Source organism: Protopterus annectens, chromosome 17.part0 (assembly GCF_019279795.1).
Source record: "Protopterus annectens isolate FY-2018-M chromosome 17.part0, PAN1.0, whole genome shotgun sequence".
Classification (NCBI taxonomy): Eukaryota; Metazoa; Chordata; order Ceratodontiformes; family Protopteridae; genus Protopterus; species Protopterus annectens.
In genome coordinates this window covers 38,483,352-38,504,917 of record NC_056751.1, presented here as the reverse complement: position 1 = coordinate 38,504,917, position 21,566 = coordinate 38,483,352, and the positions used below count along the sequence as shown (strand labels likewise).

Here is a 21,566-nt window from a genome sequence, read left to right as displayed (position 1 = left end):
TCTGCATTGCCCTTTGGCTTATCTACTGCGCCCAGAGTGTTCACAAAGGTTCTGGCTCCAGTGATAGCTTACTTCAGGCTTCAAGGAATTCAAATCTATCCTTACTTGGACGACTGCCTGATTCTGGCTCAAGAAAAGGAAGACCTTCTACAACATCTGGAATATGTTATAGCAGTGCTAAGATGCCTAGGGTATTCTGTGAACGAAATAAAGTCCAGTCTAGTACCCTCTCAAGACATGTGCTTTCTGGGTGTGAGACTGAATACAGCAACCCAGATGGCCTTCTTAACCCCGGACAAACAAAAGAGTCTGTCACTTTACTTCCATCAACTATCTCATCAGTCCGTGCTGACTGCAAGGTCAGTCCTTCAAGCATTAGGGTTCATGGCATCTTGTATTCTGGTGCTTCCCAATGCCAAACTGCATATGAGGAAGCTGCAATGGTATCTCAAAAATGTCTGGACACAGCACTGCCAGGATTTGGACACTGTCATTCAAATTATACCTTGCCTTCAAAAAGAATTCTTGTGGTGGGCTCAGGAATGTCACCTAAACAAGGGACTCTCTGTGACCCGGCCAGAGGCGAGTCAGATTTTAACGACAGATGCCTCGGACATTGCTTGGGGAGCTCATCTAAATGGAAAGTGGATACAGGACAAGTGGCCTGCCAGACTACAGCATCTACATATCAACATGAAGGAGATGTTAGCAGTCCAGTTTGCATTAATGGCTTTCAAGGAGTTTCTTCTTCCAGGGCAGGTGTTGATTCTAACAGACAACACAACTGTCATGTGGTACATCAACAAGCAAGGGGGAACACATTCTTATCCTCTGTGCAGGCAAGCAATGATTTTATGGGAGACTGCGCTAAGCTTGCAACTAACTCTTCAGGCAAGGTTTCTGCCAGGAGCACAGAACTCCTTAGCAGATGTGTTAAGCAGACAAATCATGGATCCCCACGAGTGGAAACTGGATCTTCATGTATTTCAGACATTGACAGTGTCATGGGGAACTCCAGACATAGATCTGTTCGCTTCCCCACTAAACCATCAGCTGCCACAGTATTGCACAAAGGGGTTTCATCACACAGCTTGGAAAGTGGATGCTCTGTCTTTCAGTTGGAAAAACCTTCATGTGTATGCCTTTCCACCTCTGCCTCTTCTTCCAAAGGTACTATTGAAGGTCAGACAAGACAGGCCAAGGATGATTTTGATAGCTCCAGATTGGCCTCGGCAACACTGGTACCCACTACTGCGGAGTCTGGTAAAGAAGCCTCCATGGCCTTTACCTCTGATTCCTCATCTGTTATCTCAGAAGGACGGTCATCTGCTCCATGTCAAGCTTCATTCTCTTCATCTAACAGCCTGGCATATTCTCTGTTGAAACACAGCAGGTCTCAACTTCCTCAACAGGTTTTAAATGTGATTATGGAAGCTAGAAGACCTAGTACAAGGAAGGTGTACGCAGAAAAATGGAAAAGATTTTTATTTTGGTGTACAGCAAAGAATTTGGAGATTTCTGAGCCTAATTTGAGTGTGGCTCTTCAATATCTTACTGAGTTATTGGACAAAGGTTTGTCCTTTTCTTCCATTAAGATTCATGCTGCAGCAATTTCAGCTCACTATGATTGTGACCCACCATTGTTTTCGCATCCTTTGTTCAAGCAGTTTCTTAGAGGGGCAAAGAATATAAGACCCCCGCGTAGAGCTCCTACTCCTGCTTGGGATCTCAATTTTGTGTTGGAAAAACTTACTCTACAACCTTTGAGCCTCACGGCTACTGCTGAATTGAAATACTTGTCATGGAAGACTGCTTTTCTGTTGGCTATTACTTCTGCAAGAAGGGTGTCTGAGTTGCAGGCCCTTATGACAGTAGAGCCCTTTTTGATTTTCCATAAGGATAGAGTATCATTACGTACTAATCCTTCCTTTATGCCTAAGGTGGTTTCTAGTGTGGCTTTAAACCAAACTATTCATTTACCTACTTTTTATGCAGACCCCCAAAATAAAGGGGAAAAGGTTTTGCACACTTTAGATGTTCACAGACAATTGCGTTATTATTTAAGCAGGACTAAAGATTTTAGGCAGTCTCAGCAGTTGTTTGTTTCTTTTGCTTTGAGTTCACAGGGCAAGCCTGTGTCAAAACAAACTATTTCTAGGTGGATTGGCTTTTGCATTGCATTTTGTTATTCCCATCATGGAAAAGAAATTCCAGCTGGGATAAGGCCTCATTCCACTAGGGCTACTGCCACTTCAACAGCATTTCTAAGGGGGGTGGCAACTAAGGATATTTTGGAAGCAGCTACTTGGAGTTCAGTGCATACTTTCTCTAAGCATTATCACCTTCCTATTTACTCTAAGTCTAGGGCTGGTTTTGCCACAGCTGTCTTGCAAGGCATGTTGTCAGCTCCTACTTCTTTATGATGTGCCAGCCTCCCTTTCCTCTGCTTTGGGATTCTACCCAATAGTAAGGACTGCAGCAATGGAAAACGAAGAACATAGTACAGTTTTGTACCTACCATAAATGTAGATGTTCGAGGATTCCATTGCTGCAGTCCAATTTACCCTCCCTCCTTCCCCTCTGTGTTTAGGGGTGGTTGTGTAGGTGAGTTTACATGCTTATATTTTTGTATATTTTCTTGTATATATTGTGCATGTTTTTGGTGCAGGTATTTTGGGCCTTGTCTTTTTAGGGTCTTCTGACATCTGGGGCAAGAAAAGACTGAGGATATGACGTCGGTCATGCGCATTAGTACCCTGACGTACTGACGTCAGTCTAAGGCGCCATGACCGACGTCAGCCTTATACTCTGGTATTCGGGCCGACTGGGACGCGGACTATACCCCAATAGTAAGGACTGCAGCAATGGAATCCTCGAACATCTACATTTATGGTAGGTACAAAACTGTACTTTTCCTCTCATCAGGTTTCAATTTCCTCTGATTCCTCTTTTGAACAGGGAAACACTTTTCCTCCCTATGAGGATTCTGATGCTGAAGAATCTATTCCTTCAGCCTCTCCTCCTGAGGATTATTCTTTTGGGGAAACCCTGCATACCATGAGGGAGCATTTCCACTGGGAGAGCCAAGATTACTCAGAATCTAAGAAATGGCTCAGAGACTTTCTTTTACAACCTCAGCACAGACCTCTTGCTCTTCCACCTGTTCTACACATTGTAGATGATGTATTTTCAGAGTGACTCTTTACCCCCTGCAACTGCTAAGCCAGACAGATACTACAGGGTTCCAGACTCATAAATTTCTATATAAAAACCCTGCTGCTGACCCAGAAACTATATCTCAGGGTCCCAAAGCGGTCAAGGCTTCCACTGCAAAAAAACCTGTCCCCTCTGATAGGGATTCTAGGGCACTGGACAGATGGGGGAAAAAAGTTTACACTTAATGCTACTTTGGCTGTAAGGGCTTTAAATTGTCAGTTTCATGTGCTTAAATATCAGCGATACTTAATGTCACTGCTTAAACAGAAAAGTTGACAAATTCTGGATGTTCTGATAACAAGGAAATGCAGGATTTATTGCATGCAGCTGAACAAGTGGGAAAGCATACTTTGCAATGTGGTTTTGATTCACTGCCTCTTGCAGGGCCGCTGTTACGGGTTCTGTCATTAGAAGGCATGCTTGGTTAAAGGAACAGAATCTGCCTGTTCATGTTAAAGCAAAATTATTGGATGCTCCATTACAGCATGATACTTTGTTTGGTGTTAAGGCAGAAGAGGTGTTGAAGAAAATGGAGGATAAAGCGAAATCCATGCAGACAGTCAAGGATTTCCTACAGGTACAGCCACCCAGATTTAACAGGAACTGGCCTACAAAGAATTGGTCCTTTTCAAAGTCAGACAGGCCACAGAGAGGCAGATACAGACGCCCCAGAGGCAGATCTCAGCCCCAAGGCTCATACAGGCCTAAACAATGGGGTGCTTCTACCTCCAAAAGCGGAGAAGACAAATCACAACCATACAGGAAACAATCCCAATGACTTTCCTCTGCCAGCACCAAGCACTTATCTTTTGGCAGCCCCCTTAGGGGGAAAACTAGCACTTTTTTCACCAAATTGGCATGATTACCCAGGACAAATGGGTCTTGAACATAGTGTCTCAGGGCTACAGGTTCCACTTTCACAGCCTGCCAAGGGTAAAAGGTATGCCAGACCTGCCACGCAATCAATAGGCAGAGGCACAAAAGCAAGTTTCATCCCTCATGGACATGAGGGCCATTCAACAAGTACCACAACAAGAGCAGGGACAAGGATTTTACTCAAGACTTTTCTTGGTGCCCAGAAAGGACAAAGCCTGGAGACCAATACTAGACCTGTCTATACTAAACACTTTTCTGGATGTTCCAAAATTAAAAATGTTGACTCTGCAGCAGCTACTGCCCATGCTGGGCAAGAATGCTTCGCTCGTAACTTTGGACCTAAAAGAGGCATACCTGCATGTCCCAATCAGGCAATCTTGCAGAAGATATCTCAGATCATAGCTGGATCAATGCACTACCAATTATCTGCACTGCCATTTGACTTATCTACTGCGTCCAGGGTCTTCATGAAATGCCTGGCACCAGTAATTGCATTTTGCAGACAAAGAGGAATTCAAATATATCCTTACTTGGATGACTGCCTTATTCAAGCAGAGAAGAAAGACACATTCTACTAAAGCATCTGGCGTTTGTAAAAAGAGTTACTAATTTGCCTAGGGTACACAGTAAACAAAAAGAAATCAAAACTAGTACCCTCTCAAGAGATAATATTCCTGGGTGCAAGCTTAAATACAACTGCCCAGATGGCTTATCTCACGCCAGACAAACAAAGGCAACTGACTTCTTACTTCAAAATGTTGGCAACAAAGACCCAGTTATCTGCAAGGAAAATCCTGCAGGCTTTGGGCTTCATGGCATCCTGCATTCTGCATTCTGCTAATTCCATATGCTAGACTGTATATGAGGAAACTACAATGGTATCTAAAAAGTGTTTGGATTCAACATTGCCACAGCCTGGAAACATTAATTACCCTCATTCCATGCCTGCGACAGGAGTTTCGATGGTGGGCACGGGCCTGTCACCACAACAAGGGACGGCCATTCACTTTACCCACAGCCAGGCAGACACTAACAACAGATGCATCAGATTATGCCTGGTGGGCCCACATGGCAGGAAAATGTATTCAGGGCACATGGCCCGCAAGCCAGATGCATCTTCATATCAATCAAAAAGAGATGCTAGCTGTTCAGAATGCCCTGACAGCTTTCAAGGATCTACTTCATCCAGGACAACTACTGACGGACAATACTACAGTCATGTGGTACATAAACAAGCAGGGAGGCACACATTCCTACCCCCTCTGCAGACAAGCCATGACTTTGTGGGACACAGCATTGACTTATCAAGTTCACCTGCAAGCACAATTCCTTCCAGGAAAAATAAATACTGTGGCAGATGAACTAAGCAGAAACCTCATGGATCCCCACGAGTGGAAACTGGATCCACAAGTCTTCAGCATGACAACAAGGAAATGGGGATGCCCAGACATAGATCTATTTGCCTCCCCTCACAACTGCCAATTACAGAGATTCTGCACAAGGATTTATCACAAGCAAGCATGGAAAGTGGGATGCCCTATCCTTCATTTGGAAAAACCTAACAGTATATGCCTTTCCTTCACTGCCTCTCCTCCCCAAGGTACTCCTAAAGGTCAGACAAGAGAAGCCAAAAATGATACCGATTGCCCCAGACTGGCCACGCCAGCACTGGTACCCAATCCTAAAGAACTTGTCTCAAGGTCCATCCTGGACATTGCCTCAAACTTCTCACTTACTGACCCAACAAAACAATCAGACCCTGCACAGCAAACTCAGGACCTTAAATCTAGCAGCATGGCAGATAATGTAGCCATTCAGAACACTCCTCTTTCAAAAGCTGTTATGGATGTTATCTTGGAGGCCAGGAGGCCCAGTACCAGAAAATCTTATGCAGAAAAATGTAAGAGATTCTGTGCTCGGAACCAGAAACAAGGAATTGACACATTTGTACCAAATATCCTCAGATTTTACAATACTTAACTGAGATGCTGGACAAAGGCCTATCCTTTTCATCAATTAAGATTCATGCCTCTGCCATTTCAGCCCATTACAATACGGAACCACCTATCTTTTCTCATCCTTTAATAAGGCAGTACCTCAGAGGGGCCAAAAACATAAGACCTCCAAGGAGAGCACCAATACCTGCATGGGACCTCAATTATGTTTTGGAAAAACTCACACTGCCTCCTTTTGAGCCAGCCTCAACAGCTGATATAAAGTTCTTATCCTGGAAAACAGCTCTGCTCCTAGCAATAACCTCGGCAAGATGAGTCTTGGAGTTACAGGCACTCATGGCTGTGGAACCTTTTATCATTTTCCATCCAGACAGGGTTTCTCTGAGGACGAACCCTACATTTATGCCTAAGGTGGTGTCCAGTGTGGCCCTTAACCAAACCATTCACTTGTCTACCTTTTATCCAAACCCACAGGACAAGGGTGAGAGACTTCTGCATTCTTTGGACATACACAGACAGCTACGCTTCTACTTGGACAGAAATAAAGCTTTCAGAAAGACTGAGCAACTTTTAGTGGCATATGCTGCAGGATCACAAGGAAAGCCTATCTCAAAATAGACTATTTCAAAATGGGTAGGCCATTGCATTCATTTCTGCTACTCACAGCATGGCAAATCAGTGCCTAAGGGCATTAGGCCACATTCTACCAGAGCAGCAGCCACTTCAGCAGCCTTTCTCAGAGGATTACCAAACAAATTCATCTTAGAGGCTGCAACTTGGAGTTCAGTGCACACTTTTACAAAGCACTACCACTTACCTCTCTACTCTAAATCCAGACCAGGCTTTGCCACTGCAGTTCTGCAGGGCCTCATAGCCTCTCTTAATCCTATTTAGCCCAGCCACCCATCCTCAGCTTTGGGATTCAACCCAAGAGTAATGACTGCAACAGTGAAACACGATGAACATAGTACAGTTGTGTACCTACCATAAATGTAGATTTCGAGTGGCACTGTTGCAGTCCATGTTACCCTCCCACCATCCCCTTTTCATTTGCTGGGTCTTATCTGTACTTCTGTATTCTATACAACCTATGTGGTGTATTTGCTTGTAGATGAAGGAAATGTTTACTTTAGTGCATGCATTTTTATTGGCATAATCTATTTCGCCTACCCTTTTGGGGTTACCTGACATCTGGGGCAAGAAAAACTGAAGAAAATGGCGTCAGCTGCATCTTTTATACCACTGGCGCACTGACGTCAGGGAAGAGGCGACGATAACCGACGCGGGACCAGGACTTTGGAATTCAGTCTGACTGCGGGTAGCCTGCCAGCAGGATAACCCAAGAGTAATGACTGCAACAGTGAATACTCTCGAACATCTACATTTATGGTAGGTACACAACTGTACTATTTTGCTCCTTGAGCCAGGCATGCCTTCTAATCACAGATCGAGTAACTGTGGCCCTGCAAGAGGCCTGCAAGGAATCAAAACCACATTGCAAAGTATGCCTTCCAACCTGTTCTGCTGCATGCAATAATTCCTGTACTTCTTTATTTTCCACACAATCAGAAATCAACATAATTTTCTGTTTCAATAAGCCCATAACATGCTGTTGATATTTAAGCATATGAAACTGGCAGTTTAAGGCCCTAATTGTCAAGGTTGCAGACGTATAAACCTTCTTTCCCCATCTATCCAGCGCCTTGGAATCTCTGTCAGAGGGGGTAGGATTTTTGGCTGTAGAGGCCTTTACACCTTTGGGACCCTGTGAGATAGTCTCAGGATCAGCAGCAGGATTTTTGAATAGAAATTTGTGGGAGTCTGGAACCCTGTAATATCTGTCTGGCTTACTAGGAGCCGGAGGTAGGGAATCAGGAGCCATGCTTGATTCCGAAAACACATCAACAATGTCTAATACAGGAGGTATTGCCAAAGTCCTATGCTGAGGAAGAAAGAGGAAATCCCTAAGCCTCTTTTTTGATTCAAAGAAATCCTGACTCTCCCAATGAAAATGTTCCCTTAAAGTATGCAAGTTTTCTCCAAAAGAATAATCCTCAGGAGGAGATGCAGATAGGATGGATTCTTCTGCATCTGAATCCTCATAGGGTGGAATAGAAAATTCCTGATCAGAAGAGGAATCAGAATAAATGGAAACCTGATCTGAAGATCCATAATCAGTGTCTTGCCTAGGCCTCTTAGCATGGGGGTGGGGGGTGGTTGGGAACCCCTGATCAAGGTAATTAAGTCCTCAGCCATTTTGATCATCTGTTTTTTAGGCATAGGGGCCTGAGCACGTGGCTCATGCTTCATTTTTTTTAGACTTAGAAGATGATCTAGTTTTTGAAGCTGGCGTTGGTTTTATATAAAAATCTTGAGGCCTGAAAACACCCTCAGAAGCCGGTGCCTGCTCATCGGCTCCGGACCTATCCAAGGGAGAGACATCCGCGGGTTCAATGCTCTGAAAATCTCGCTGCATACCGGACTCCGCATGTGCTTTGGTAGAGGCCTACGACTCAACAGTAGAGGGTATCGGGCTGCGAAAGCCCATCACTGAGTACCGGCGAACCGGCGACTGGCTTAGGAGAAGCTTCATCATCGGTTTTGGACCTCGACTGTCTCTCTCTGTTTTTTTCTTTGCGTTTTTTGTGAACTCCGGTAGTCGGATTGCTAACCGACGACATTTCAGGGTAATTAAATCTGGATCCAAAAATATTTTGACGCAAAAATATACCGACGCTTAATAGTGCGTTGGTTAAATCTAGCACAAAACCGACAGCAAGACACGTTATGATCTGGGCCTAGGCAATGAATATAGTACAAATGAAAATCCTTATGAGGTATTTGCTTCCCACAAGTGATGCAGTTATTAACTTTTACTGACATCGGTAAGGAGCAAGAAAAAGTTTCCCCAACTGGGTACTTAGCTTTAGTTGAAGACTTCGGTTCTGAAAATCGAATGTAAAAATTTCAGGAGTCGGCTGACCAGCACTTGCGAACTGCTTCTGCTTTGGGCACCATGCGACAAGAAAGACTGAATAAAATGGCGTCGGCTGCATGTTTTATACCCCTGATGACCTGACGTCATGGAAGAGGAGACAGCAACTGACACAGGACCCGAGACTTTGATATTCAGGCCGACTAAGGGCAACCTGCCAGCAGATTACCCAAATGTAATGACTGCAACAGTGAAACACGAAGAACATCATAATACAGTTGTGTACACTTACCATAAATGTAGATGTTCGAATGTATTTACTGTTGCGGTCCTGGTTTCCCACCCTCCAGCTCCCTGTTCTCTCTCTCTCTCTATCTTCTCTATGTCTTTTACTCACCCATTACAGGGCTATTGGTATTTACTTTTTACTGGTGGTGTTTTTCCCACCATAACTTAGCTCCCTATTTTGGGGGCTGCTGACATTTGGGGCAAAAAAAAAACTGATATAATGGCATCGGCTGCCTGTTTTTATACCTCTGACGACCTGACATCAGTACTGAAGTGACAGCAACCGACGCAGAAATACTAAGTCTCTGGTGTTCAGGCCGACTGAGGGCTACCTGCAGGCAGATAACCCAAGTGTGATGTCTGCAACTGTGAGTAGACTCAAACATCTGTATTTATGGTAAGTGTACACAACTGTACTTTTCCTATTCTTCCACATTTAGCCAAGAGCACTCATCACAAGTTTCCTCACAAGGTGGACCTACTCACACAAGACAAGGGATCTGTCATCCATCCCTACCTGTCCACTCTTCCACTTACACTGTGGAGACAGGATTTTGATTCCACATAAATACCTTTTTTCTGAGGACATGCTTAGGGTCTTGCAGAGGGCCAGGAAACCCACCACTAGGAAATCCTGTTTATCCAAGTGGAAGTGGCTTGTTGTTTGGTGTCTTTCTCATAACCTGGATCCACTTTCTGTGGATGTTCCATTGGTTCTCTCCTATCTGTGTAAATTGCTCTACACTGGTTTGGCCTATTCTTTTGTTAAGGCCCACTTAGCAGCTCTCTCTCCTTGTCTGCCTTTTGGTCCTCCTTTGGCTTCTAGATTTGAAGCTAAACAATTTCTTAAAGGTGTCTTTCATATTATGCCTCCTAGGAAGCCTGTTAATCTTCCCTGGGATCTTAATTTTATTTTGGAAAAATTGACTCAGGCTTCTTTTGAGCCTGCTGCTTCAGCTTCCTTGCAGCATTTGTCTTGGAAGACTGTACTTTTCATAGGTCTTACTTCTGCCAGATGGGTGTCTGGGCTACAAGCCCTTATGGCTTGTCCTCCTTTTTTTGGTGTTTCATAAGGACAGGGTGTCCTTGCATATTAATCCTTCTTTTATGTCCAAGGTGGTTAATGAGGTGTCTCTTATTCAGTCTATTCATTTGCCTCAGTTTTCCCCCTCTCCACAATCTGTCAGTGAGAGGGTGCTGCACACAATAGATCTGCATAGACAACTCAGATTTTATTTGGATAAGACTAGTAGGGAATAATTGTTTCTTTTCATCATAGATCCCTAGGATTAGCTGTATCTAAGCAAACTATTTATTCTTGAATCTCAAAAGCGGTTTCCTTTTGTTGTTCTTTTCATGGTAAGAGCCTTCATTTTCCCCGCTAAGGCCCATTCTACTAGGGCTGTGCCTTCTTCTGGTGCTTTTTTCAAGGGTTTGGATACTAACTCTATTTCTTGAGGCAGGTACTTGGGCTTCTTTGCCTACATTTACCAAGTACTACAAGTTGGATGGAATCTCCAGAGCTAGAGCTGGTTTTGCTAGGGCCATTCTTCATGACTTCGTAGAGGGCTGTGCAGGTCCTTCCTTCTCCCAGTTTTCTTTATGACCTTTGGCACTCTCCTTACTGTTATGAATACTGCAACAGTGATATGGAAGGACGTATTACAGTTGTGTAAAATCTTATCATAACGGACGGTAGATGTCCTTCTCTTCACTTTTGCAGTATTCCCTCCACCCCCTGGTCCATTTCTCTTCTGGATGTACTGTTTACCTCTCTTTTCCTTGGACTGGCGTTCCTACTTGGGCTCTCATTTCTGAAGATGGTATATCTTGGCTTCACCTTTATGCCCTACTTTACGTGAGGAGCATACATGTGATGTATGGCGTACCTTTAATCACCTAAAGGCTTTGGTATATTGGTTGGACGTCAGGCCTCCCTTGACAGGGGTTCCCTACTGTTATGAATACTGCAACTGTGAAGAGAAGTACATCTACCGTTATGGTAATATTTTACACAACTGTACTTTCTCTGAGAAGAGAAATGCTGCACTGTTATGATGAGAACTGCTTGTCATTGCAAATGCTTTTTAGTAGTGAAAATTGTTTTATTTTTTCTTAGATAAAAAAAAAACAATTACTAAATTTAACTACAGTGTAATAGTGACAAGAAATGCAACTTTTGCACAGTGCACCATCACTAACAAAATTAATTGTGACTCTAAAGTCTTAAACATAATTCTCAGTTTTTATTTACTTCTACTTTTAGGTCTGGCTTCATGCTCCATATGAACTTCATCTGTCATTATTTGAACATTTTATTGAACTTCTTACAGAATCAAGGTAATTTGCATTGCTTTCTGCTGAGTCTTTGTATGTTTGCTTAGATTGTGTGGCATACTAAAAATTTGTAAACTGTTTTTTTCTTTTGCAGTGAAGCATCTAAAAATGCCAAGTTAATGCGGGAATTCCAATTAGTTCCAAAGCTACTGTTGACTCTGAGAGACCCATCCTTGTCCCAACCTACCATTGCTGCTATTAGTAATGTGCTTAGCCTTTTGTTACAGAGCTTTCCTAATAACAATGATCTTCTCAGGTAGGTGTGTCATAACAGTAGTTATTTTTAAGGTTAATAGAGTGTTTCGAATGCATAGCAGAAACCTGGAAATTCAAGATTGTTCTGGCAAAATGTACTTATAACCCATTTAACTACTAATAGAATGAGAAAAATCAGTCACGTATGACCCACATCACATTATTATATTATGAAGTATATCACTATATTTCATTTTTCCACTTCACTCTTCCATCCATCCATCCTCAACCCCTTTTTCCCATTTTTACACATGGGGTCAGGGTATCACTTCATCCATCATCTTGAGCCAAGATTTACACCGCCGGGTGGCTAACCTTGCCATGGTATTTCATCCATACCACTCACTTGCACCTATGGCCAATTTTGAGTGTCCAGTCCACCTACCGCATGTCTTTGGAGTGTGGGAAGAAACCGGAGCACCCAGAGGAAACCCACGCAACTGTAGGGAGGACATCCATAATCCACACAGAAGGCACCCCAGCCGAGAATCGAACTGGAGAACCTCTTGCTGTGAGGTGACATTGCCAACCGCTGTACCACCGCAGTCTCTCGCAGTCGAGAGAGGAAGAGTTCTACCTCACTCTTCCATTGTTTTTGCCTCCCTCATTGTACCTAACAAACTTCTGCCAAGTTTTTTTTTTTTTTTTTAATACAGTTCTCTTCATTTCCCAATCCAGTGTAACCTTTCAGACAATGGACCCACTGCCAGCCCGTATAACTGTTGGGAAAGGGTAAAAGGAGTTGTGAGATGGTAGGCAGGGATAAGAAGAGATCTAACTGCATTATCTTGTACACTTCTCACAAGAGGGTTTTTGTTTATTCAACCCTGATCTTCCTGCTAGTGTAATGTGTGCAGGATGAGTGTGAATTCATATATTTGTGAGGAGTATGGCATTGTTTCTTTTCAGTAACCTATGAAGCCCCCCCTTCCTTTGTCTTGTTGCTGCCATCTCCATCACTAATTCTGGTTACCACCAGTGGTGTAATATCTGGCTTGCCCAGTACACTCCCTTTCCCTAATTCCCAAGACAAGTGGAGGTTGGTAAGTGGAACTGACTCTTGTTCTCTGTACATTATGGAATCACACACTCCTGGCTTGAAGATTTATTTCCTCATAGATTTTTTTTCAACTTAGAAAGTTAATGATTATTGATTCCTCACAGCATTGAATGGGGTGTCGCCTTATGAAGCTTGATTAACTGAGTTTAATTACATTTACACTGATGAGGTCATGATTGTTTTTGAGAGTTACCACCCAGTCCTATTTATTGGAATGTTATTAACAAGGTCATGTATGCACAGAATTATTTTATTATACATCTTATGGCATCTTGGATCCTTGCCAGTTTTCCTTTAGTCTAGGCACAGCACCTAATGCACCCTTACTTATGGTAAAGGGGATCTGTCATGATCCTACTTGATCTCTCCTCAGTATTTTTATACTGTGAATCACTGGATCCTAATCATGTGATTGAAATTCGACTTTGGCGTATTTGCAGTGTACTGGAGTTCATTTGCTTTTCTCAAGAATGCAGTGTGCGTCAAGTTTCTTTCTTGGCTCCCTGTCTTCAGGCTATATATGCAGCAACTAAGGGCGGTCATTAAGGGAAAAGTTATTTAATATCAGTTATATGCTTAACGTAGTCAGGCTTGCCTTTCCTTTATCAGGATCTTGTACAAGAGGGTACCAATCTCATGGACTGCCTGGATTCAGTTGCCCACTGGCTGAGACAAAATCACCTTAAGCTCAACTCAACAAAGACCAAGGCCTTGCTTTTTCATGTCACTATCTACTCGTCATATCTTTTGTTTTTGCCCTTAATTGCATATGAGAGAAATGCTTTGGAATTTGTATTTCAAACCCGCAGTCGGGGTGTGATACTTGATGAAAGATCTGACACTGAGGGACCTGGTGTTGTATGTTGTCAGAACATCCTATTTTCATTTGAGGAGTATCAGTTGAATCGAAAATCTGCATGTATTGTTCCTACAAATTTTCTGTTATTTTTATTTAGCTTGCGCCTTCCTTTTTCTAAAGATCTTCTCTGCAGTTCTTTTATCTCCTTTGCAGTATTCAGTACTACATTTACAGTTGGTTTAGATTTTGATTTCCATTTTGTAGTAATTGCTTTTTATGGTAGCCAGTAGTATTAAACTTAGTAAGGACATACTATGTACAGACAGTTCATATCCTGTGTCCCAGCTGCGCTTAAAATAATAGATGTTCATCGTGCATACAGCTGCAGTAATCACAGACGGGTTTTCTGCCGTCAGGCGGTCCCTCGGTCGGCCGAATTCCAAAGTCTTGGTCCGGCGTCGGTTGTCGTCGCTTTCTCTTCTGACGTCAGTGAGGCCAGAGTATATAAGACACAGCTGATGCCATGTTCCCAATCTTTTTTGCCGTGCGGTGCCCGAAGCAGAAGCAGTTCGCAAGTGCCGGTCGGCCAGCTCCTGAATTACGAAAATTTTGGAAACCGAAGTCTTCATTAAAGCTAAGTACCCCGTTGGGGAAACTTTTCTTGCCTCAGACCGATGTCAGAAACAGTTAATAATTGTTTTTCTTGTGGGAAGCAAATACCGCATAAGGATTTCCATTCCCTCTGCATACCTTGTTTAGGCCCAGACCACGACGTCTCGGGCTGTCGCTTTTGCGCTACCTTCAATAAACGCACTATTAAGCGTCGGGCGGAGTTCGCCCAACACTATTTTGGTAAAGCTTTTGATTATAAAATGTCGTCGGACACTCTGACTACCGTTTTGTCCAAAAAACGCAAGGAAAAGGACCGACACGCGAGGCCCGTGGTCCCCGCCGACACCACGCCAAAACAGGCTACACGTGGTCCGGTTCTCAGCGAGACGCCTTTGCAGTCCCTGACTACCGACGACACTCCTTTGGTGGTGTCCTCTGTACCCGAGACCGCTGGGACCTCGGCCCTTTCCCAGACTACAACCACAGAAGCCTTTGCTAATGTTGAGCCTACTAATGTGGACAGGTCCACCTCCACCCATGGTGTCTTTAGGCCCTCATCTTCTTTTCTATTAAGGCCTTTACTAAATCCAAAGCAGCCAGGCACCCCAAGAGGCCTGTTGCACAGGGCCCATCTCCAGGTCCCATGCCTAAAACAGATGTTTAAAATGGCTGAGGATTTAATTACTCTTATCAGAGGTTCTCAACCCTCCAGACAAGAGACCAGAGTGGAGGAAGATTCTCCTCTTCTGATCAGGGATCCATTTTATCAGAACATTCTGATGCAGAGGAACACTCTTACTCCCCTTTTGAGGATTCGGATGCAGAACAGTCCATCCCTTCTGTATCTCCTCCTGAGGATTTTTCCTTTGGGGAAACCTTGCACACCTTGAGGGAACACTTCCATTGGGAAGGCCAAGACTTTTCAGATTCTAAGAAAAGGCTTAGGGAATTTCTTTTGTTACCTCAACACAGACCTCTGGCGATACCCCCTGTGTTGGACATACTTGATGTTTATTCGAAGGCTTGCCTCAACCCGGATTCTCTGCCTCCTGCACCAGTCAAGCCTGATAGGTATTACAGAGTACCCAATTCTCACCAATTTCTCTTCAAAAGCCATAATGCTGACCCTGAAACCATTTCACAAGGCCCCAAGGGATTGAAGGCCTCCACTGCCAAGAATCCACTTCCTGCAGAAAGGGAGTCAAGATCTTTAGAAAGGTGGGGTAAAAAGGTATATACCTCGGCCACCCTAGCCATGAGGGCCTTAAATTGTCAGTTTCATGTGCTTAAATATCAACAGTTCCTGTTATCATAATTAAGGAATAAAATGTCTCAACCTGAACAACCAGATTTAAAGGAGTTACAGGATATGATGCATAGTGCAGAACAAGTGGGTAAACACACTTTACAATGTGGTTATGATGCCCTAGAGGCTTCAAGTAGAGCGGCTGCTACAGGATCAGTCATTCGCAGACATGCCTGGCTTAGAGAACAAAACTTGCCTGATCATGTCAAAGCTAAACTTCTAGATGCTCCTTTACAAAAGGATGTGCTGTTTGGTACTAATGCTGAGGAGATACTACGGAAAATGGAAGAAAAGGCCAAATCTATGCAAACTGTCAAAGCCTTTTTACAGGTCCAACCACCACGTTTTAGCAGAAATTGGCCTTCAAAAAACTGGTCCTTTCCAGCCACTGACAAGCCCCAAAGAGGTAGATACAGACGCACAAGGGGTAGAGGGCAATCATAAGGATCATATAGAGGACGACAATGGCAAACTCCAGCACCAAGAGGTGGCGAGGACAGTGCACAACAATACAGGAAGCAAACCCAATGACTCCCTCATTTCCATGCCAAGCACGTCTCAGCTGGCAGCACCTTTGGGAGGAAAGTTAGCATTATTTGCAGCCAATTGGCATATTGTCACAACAGACAAATGGATCCTGGACATTATAAACAGAGGCTACAAATTTCATTTTCACACTCTTCCAAAATGAGAGGCATGCCAAACCTGCCACAGAATCAAAGGGCAGAGGCACAACTACATATTTCAAAGCTCATAAGCATGAGAGCTATTCAAGAGGTACCTACTCACCTAACAAGGTCAAGGTTTTTATTCAAGACTTTTTCTGGTACCAAGGAAAGGAACCGACTGAGACCCATTTTGGACTTATCCATCCTAAACACATTTCTACTGCATCAAAATTCAAGATGCTCACATTACAGCAACTTCTTCCCATGCTGGGCAAGGAGTTTTGGCTGGTAACATTGGACCTCAAGGAGGCATGCCTGCATGTCCCAATCAGACAAAGCTGCAGAAGATACCTCAGATTTCTTGCAGGTTCAATCCACTATCAATTCTCTGCATTGCCCTTTGGCTTATCGTCTGCGCCCAGAGTATTCACAAAGTGCCTGGCATCAGTGATTGCCTACTGCAGACTTCAAGGAATACAAATTTACCCTTATTTGGACGACTGCCTGATCCAAGCGGACAGCAAACACATACTTCTGGAACATCTGGCATATGTGACACGGTTATTGCATTCTCTGGGATACACAATCAACAAAGAGAAATCAAGGCTAACACCATCTCAGAAAATAACTTTCATGGGTGCTAATTTGGACACAAACACCCAGATGGCCTATCTTACGCCAGAAAAACAGGGGCAACTATCTCATTACTTCAAAATACTAGCAAAAAGTACCAGGCTTACTGCAAGGAAAATCCTGCAGGCTCTGGGATTCATGGCATCTTGCATTCTTTTAATCCCATGTGCAAAGCTGCATATGAGGAAACTTCAATGGTACCTAAAAAACATATGGTCTCAACACAGTCACAGTTTGGAAACAATAATACCAATAATCCCATGTTTGCAAAAGGAATTTCTATGGTGGGCCCAAGCATGTCAAGCAAACGCAGGCCTCCCATTCTGCAAGCCTCAAGCAAAGCAAGTTATCACAACAGACGCCTCAGATTACACCTGGGGCGACATGACGGACAGGTGCATCCAGGGCAAATGGTCCCAAAAGAAAAGCACCTTCACATCAATCAAAAGAAATGCTAGCAGTAATAAATGCAATTACAGCTTTCAAGGACTTCCTGCATCCAGGGCAATTACTGATAAGAACAGACAACACCACAGTAATGTGGTACATAAACAAACAAGGAGGAACACATTCATACCCCTTGTGCAGACTAGCCATGACTCTTTGGAACTTGGCTCTGGAATGGCAAATCGAACTTCAAGCCCAGTACCTGCCAGGATTGGAAAACGCTGGCAGACAAATTAAGCAGAAATATGACAGATCCACACTAATGGAAGTTACATCCTCAGGTCTTTACAGAAATAACCCAAGTGTGGGGAGGCCAGACATAGATCTTTTTGCCTCCCACAGGAATCATCAATTGGAAACGTTTTGTTCGAGGACCTTTCATCCAAAGGCCTGGAGAGTGGACGCCTTTCATTCAGTTGGACAGCATGGACAGTTTACGCATTCCCACCTCTGCCTCTTCTGCCCAAGGTACTTTTGAAAGCAAGAGCAGACAGACCAAAGATGATACTGATTGCTCCAGATTGGCCACGGCAACACTGGTACCCACTGCTGAGGAGCCTAACACATACTCCTCCCTGGTCCCTGCCTCTAATGCCTCGCCTGCTGACTCAGCACAGCTACAAAACCTCCACAGTCAGCTGAAAACACTCAATCGCTGCATGGAAAATTCCTTAACACCACAACAGACCCTACTCTCCAAGGAGGTGCAGGATGTCATTTTGGAGGCCAGAAGGCCATCTACTAGAAAAGCTTATTCCGCAAAATGGAAGCGGTTTTGTTCTTGGAATGAGAAAAAGGCCAGGACCCTAGAAACTGAACTTGCCTCAGGTATTACAGTATCTAGCTGAGCTGCTGAACAGTGGACTTTCATTTTCTTCCATAAAAATCCATGCCTCAGCCATTTCTGCAGAATACAACACGGATCCGCCTTTATTTTCTCACCCACTCTTACGACAGTTCCTCAGAGGGGCTAAGAATATTAGACCACCAAGGAAACAACCAATACCAGCCTGGGATCTTAATTACATACTAGAAAAATTAACATTGCCTCCTTTTTGAACCAGCTGCCTCAACAGATTTGCAATATTTGTCCTGGAAAACTGCCTTCCTTCTGGCTATCACTTCAGCTTGTAGAGTTTCGGAACTACAGGCCCTCATGGCAGTGCAGCCCTTTCTCATTTTCCATCAGGACAGGGTTTCCTTCGCACCAACCCATCATTTATGCCTAAAGTGGTATCCAGGGTAGCTTTAAATCAAGCCATACACCTTCCTACCTTTTATCCCAATCCTCAAAACAAAGGGGAAAGGCTGCTACATTATTTAGACATCCATAGGCTGCGACGCTACTACTTGGCCAGTACAAAGTCCTTCAGGGAATCTGAACAACTCTTTGTGTCCTATGCTCTAGGGGCTCAAGGGAAGCCAGTTTCAAGCAGACTATTTCAAAGTGGATAGGCCACTGCATACAGTTTTGTTATTCCTATCATGGGAAATCTGTTCCTACAGGTATCAGATCACACTCCACCAGGGCCACAGCTACCTCTACAGCCTTCCTCAGAGGAGTTCCTACCAAAGATATTCTGGAGGCAGCCACTTGGAGTTCTGTACATACCTTCACAAAACACTACCACCTGCCCTTATATTCCAGAACAAGAGCAGGCTTTGCCACTGCTGTTTTGCAGGGCATTCTGGCTCAACCCAGTTCCTCCTAGTACCTACCACCCTGTGCGTAGCTTTGGGACTCTACCCATCTGTGATTACTGCAGCTGTATGCACGATGAACATAGTACAGTTTTGTACCTACCATAAATGTAGATGTTCGAGTGCTAATACAGGTGCAGTACAGGTTTGGCTCGCTCCTTCCCCACTTGGTAAAGGCATGGGGCCTAACAACCTCTTCATACATCCTGACTGGGTTATCCTTCTAGGGTTTATTTGCTTGCAACCACTGATTTTGGATTATATTGCATTGCATGTATACACATATAAGCATAATTTATGTATTGCCTTCCTTCTGGGGGCACCTGACATCTGGGGCAAGAAAGACTGAAGAACATGGCGTCAGCTGTGTCTTATATACTCTGGCCTCACTGACGTCAGAAGAGAAAGCAACGACAACCGACGCCGGACCAAGACTTTGGAATTCAGTCGACCGAGGGACCGCCTGATGGCAGAAAACCCATCTGTGATTACTGCAGCTGTATTAGCACTCGAACATCTACATTTATGGTAGGTACAAAACTGTACTTTTCCTTACTTACAGCCATTTGCTCTCCTCTAACATTTCTAACAAAAGATTTTTTTTTAATCTGACATTATATTCGCAATTACCTGTCTGTCCCATACCACACTTTCTACCAGAGGAAGAATTCCATGAAGTCTGCCTGTGGTATGAAAATACCTCTGCAAACACTTCTAAGCAAAAATCCTAAACCTTCTTAACTTCATTGCATACTTGGGATCCTTACAGATGACCTCTGTTTTTTTCTTTTGTATTCCATTCTCTTTTCCCAGTCTTTTCTAACCTCCTTTGATTCATTCTTTTTTTTTTTGACACCTTTATTGAATTATCACTTAAGACATAGGTAAGCATACATTTATATTAAAGAAAACAAGCCATATTAACATTTTCTTAGTTACAAACATTATACATTATTTTTTATGTAACTGTCATCAGTCCAACATTACTTAGATTTCTCAGTTCCTGCCTTCTGTTAAATCTCACCCCTCTTTCTAAACATTAATCTGCATGTATTGTTCCCACAGTTTCCATTTTTTTTCAGTGTGTCTGTTGTTGCAAGAACATCTTTCTGTATTGCATAGCTTTTAAAAAGGGATTGTGTCCCCCTTTACTTAGCCCTTATTAGGTCATTCATTGAATGTAATGCCCCATTTGGCATGTATCTGTAGATGCATGCTAAAAGTGGAAAGCCCACCATGATACCTTACTAAAAGGACACAAGGCCTAAACGACATGTCCTACATGGACTGACTCAAAGCCCTGTCAGTATATTCTGCATCCTACAGACTGCTAAGAGGTGACCAATGTCTGGCATACAAGGCATCCTCTGTCCCATTACTGATGGATTTACTGCACATCAGCAAGTCAGGTGGCATCAGAAATATTCTTGTCTAGAAATCTAAACCTCTTCTGCGACATCAGCAGATTGCTTTGGAGGGACGGTATATCTGGAACAGACTCCCCATCCACATAAACAAAAATTCACCCCCATCCATATTCATGTGCAATTTACATCTGTAGATGGGAAACAGAAAATTTACCCCAGGACTGTCCCCTGTACTACTGATGGATAGAGACAACTCCTAAATGCTTTATCACCATGCATTCGTCCCTCAAGTTATCTATGGTGCAATCCCCAGTTGTTGTCATTAAGGGTAATATATAATTATCAGTTATGGGATGGGCAAAGCCAGTGTATAGCAAAATGGAATAGGGCATTTCAGGCACAAAAGGGAAATTGGCTAGGCTTAAAATGGCCCCCAAGGGCAGCTAGTGTAGTACTTAACTGAACCTATGTAATTTGCTCCTACCTTTTTCTAAAGTTCCCACTTACAGTTCTTTTATCTCTTTTACAGTATTTAGTACTTCAAATACAGTTGGTTTAAACTTTGATCAACATTTTCTAGTAAATGCTTTTTGGCAGCCACCAGAATTAAACATAGCAAGGCTTTACTGTGGTTAGGCAATTCACATCTTGTATTTCAACTCAAAAATCCTTGCCTTAATTATATTCATTTGCTCACCCAATTTTTCTTATAGAGTACTGTGTAGGGAATATTTTTAAGTGTGCCAACTCATTACACTCCAAAAACATATGATCTGAAGTAGGAACTTCATTTGTCAGCAACCTTTGGGATACGGATCCGAGCCGGCAACTTCTACCACAGCATAGATCCGAGCTCCTAGCTCCTCTCTTTACCCATAATCCCATGCCAACCCTGACTGACCTCAGATCTAGTTTGCCGCGCTTCAAGCTACAAGCTGGATTTTCGAGCTCCTGCTATTTAGCAAAGTTTTGTGAGAAAACTTTCTATTTTTACTTCCCTTTTCTTGTGTGAGTGAGAGTGAGTGTTTAGGTATCCTATATATCTCTCTAGTTTACTTAATTTGTGTTTATTTTTCCTCCCTGCCCTCGCTGGTCGTAGTGTGTGTTTGTG

The 21,566-nt window shown here is 43.4% G+C and overlaps 1 protein-coding gene across 1 annotated transcript in view; it reads left to right on the top strand.

Moving 5' to 3' along the window:
- Nucleotides 1-21,566, top strand: part of WDFY3 (WD repeat and FYVE domain containing 3) — a 5,086,165-nt gene that overhangs the window by 3,008,770 nt on the left and 2,055,829 nt on the right. The window contains exons 26-27 of the mRNA XM_044059488.1: nucleotides 11,537-11,610; nucleotides 11,702-11,863. Of these exons, the coding sequence (XP_043915423.1) occupies nucleotides 11,537-11,610; nucleotides 11,702-11,863 (236 nt within the window). The remainder of the gene's footprint in view (nucleotides 1-11,536; nucleotides 11,611-11,701; nucleotides 11,864-21,566) is intronic.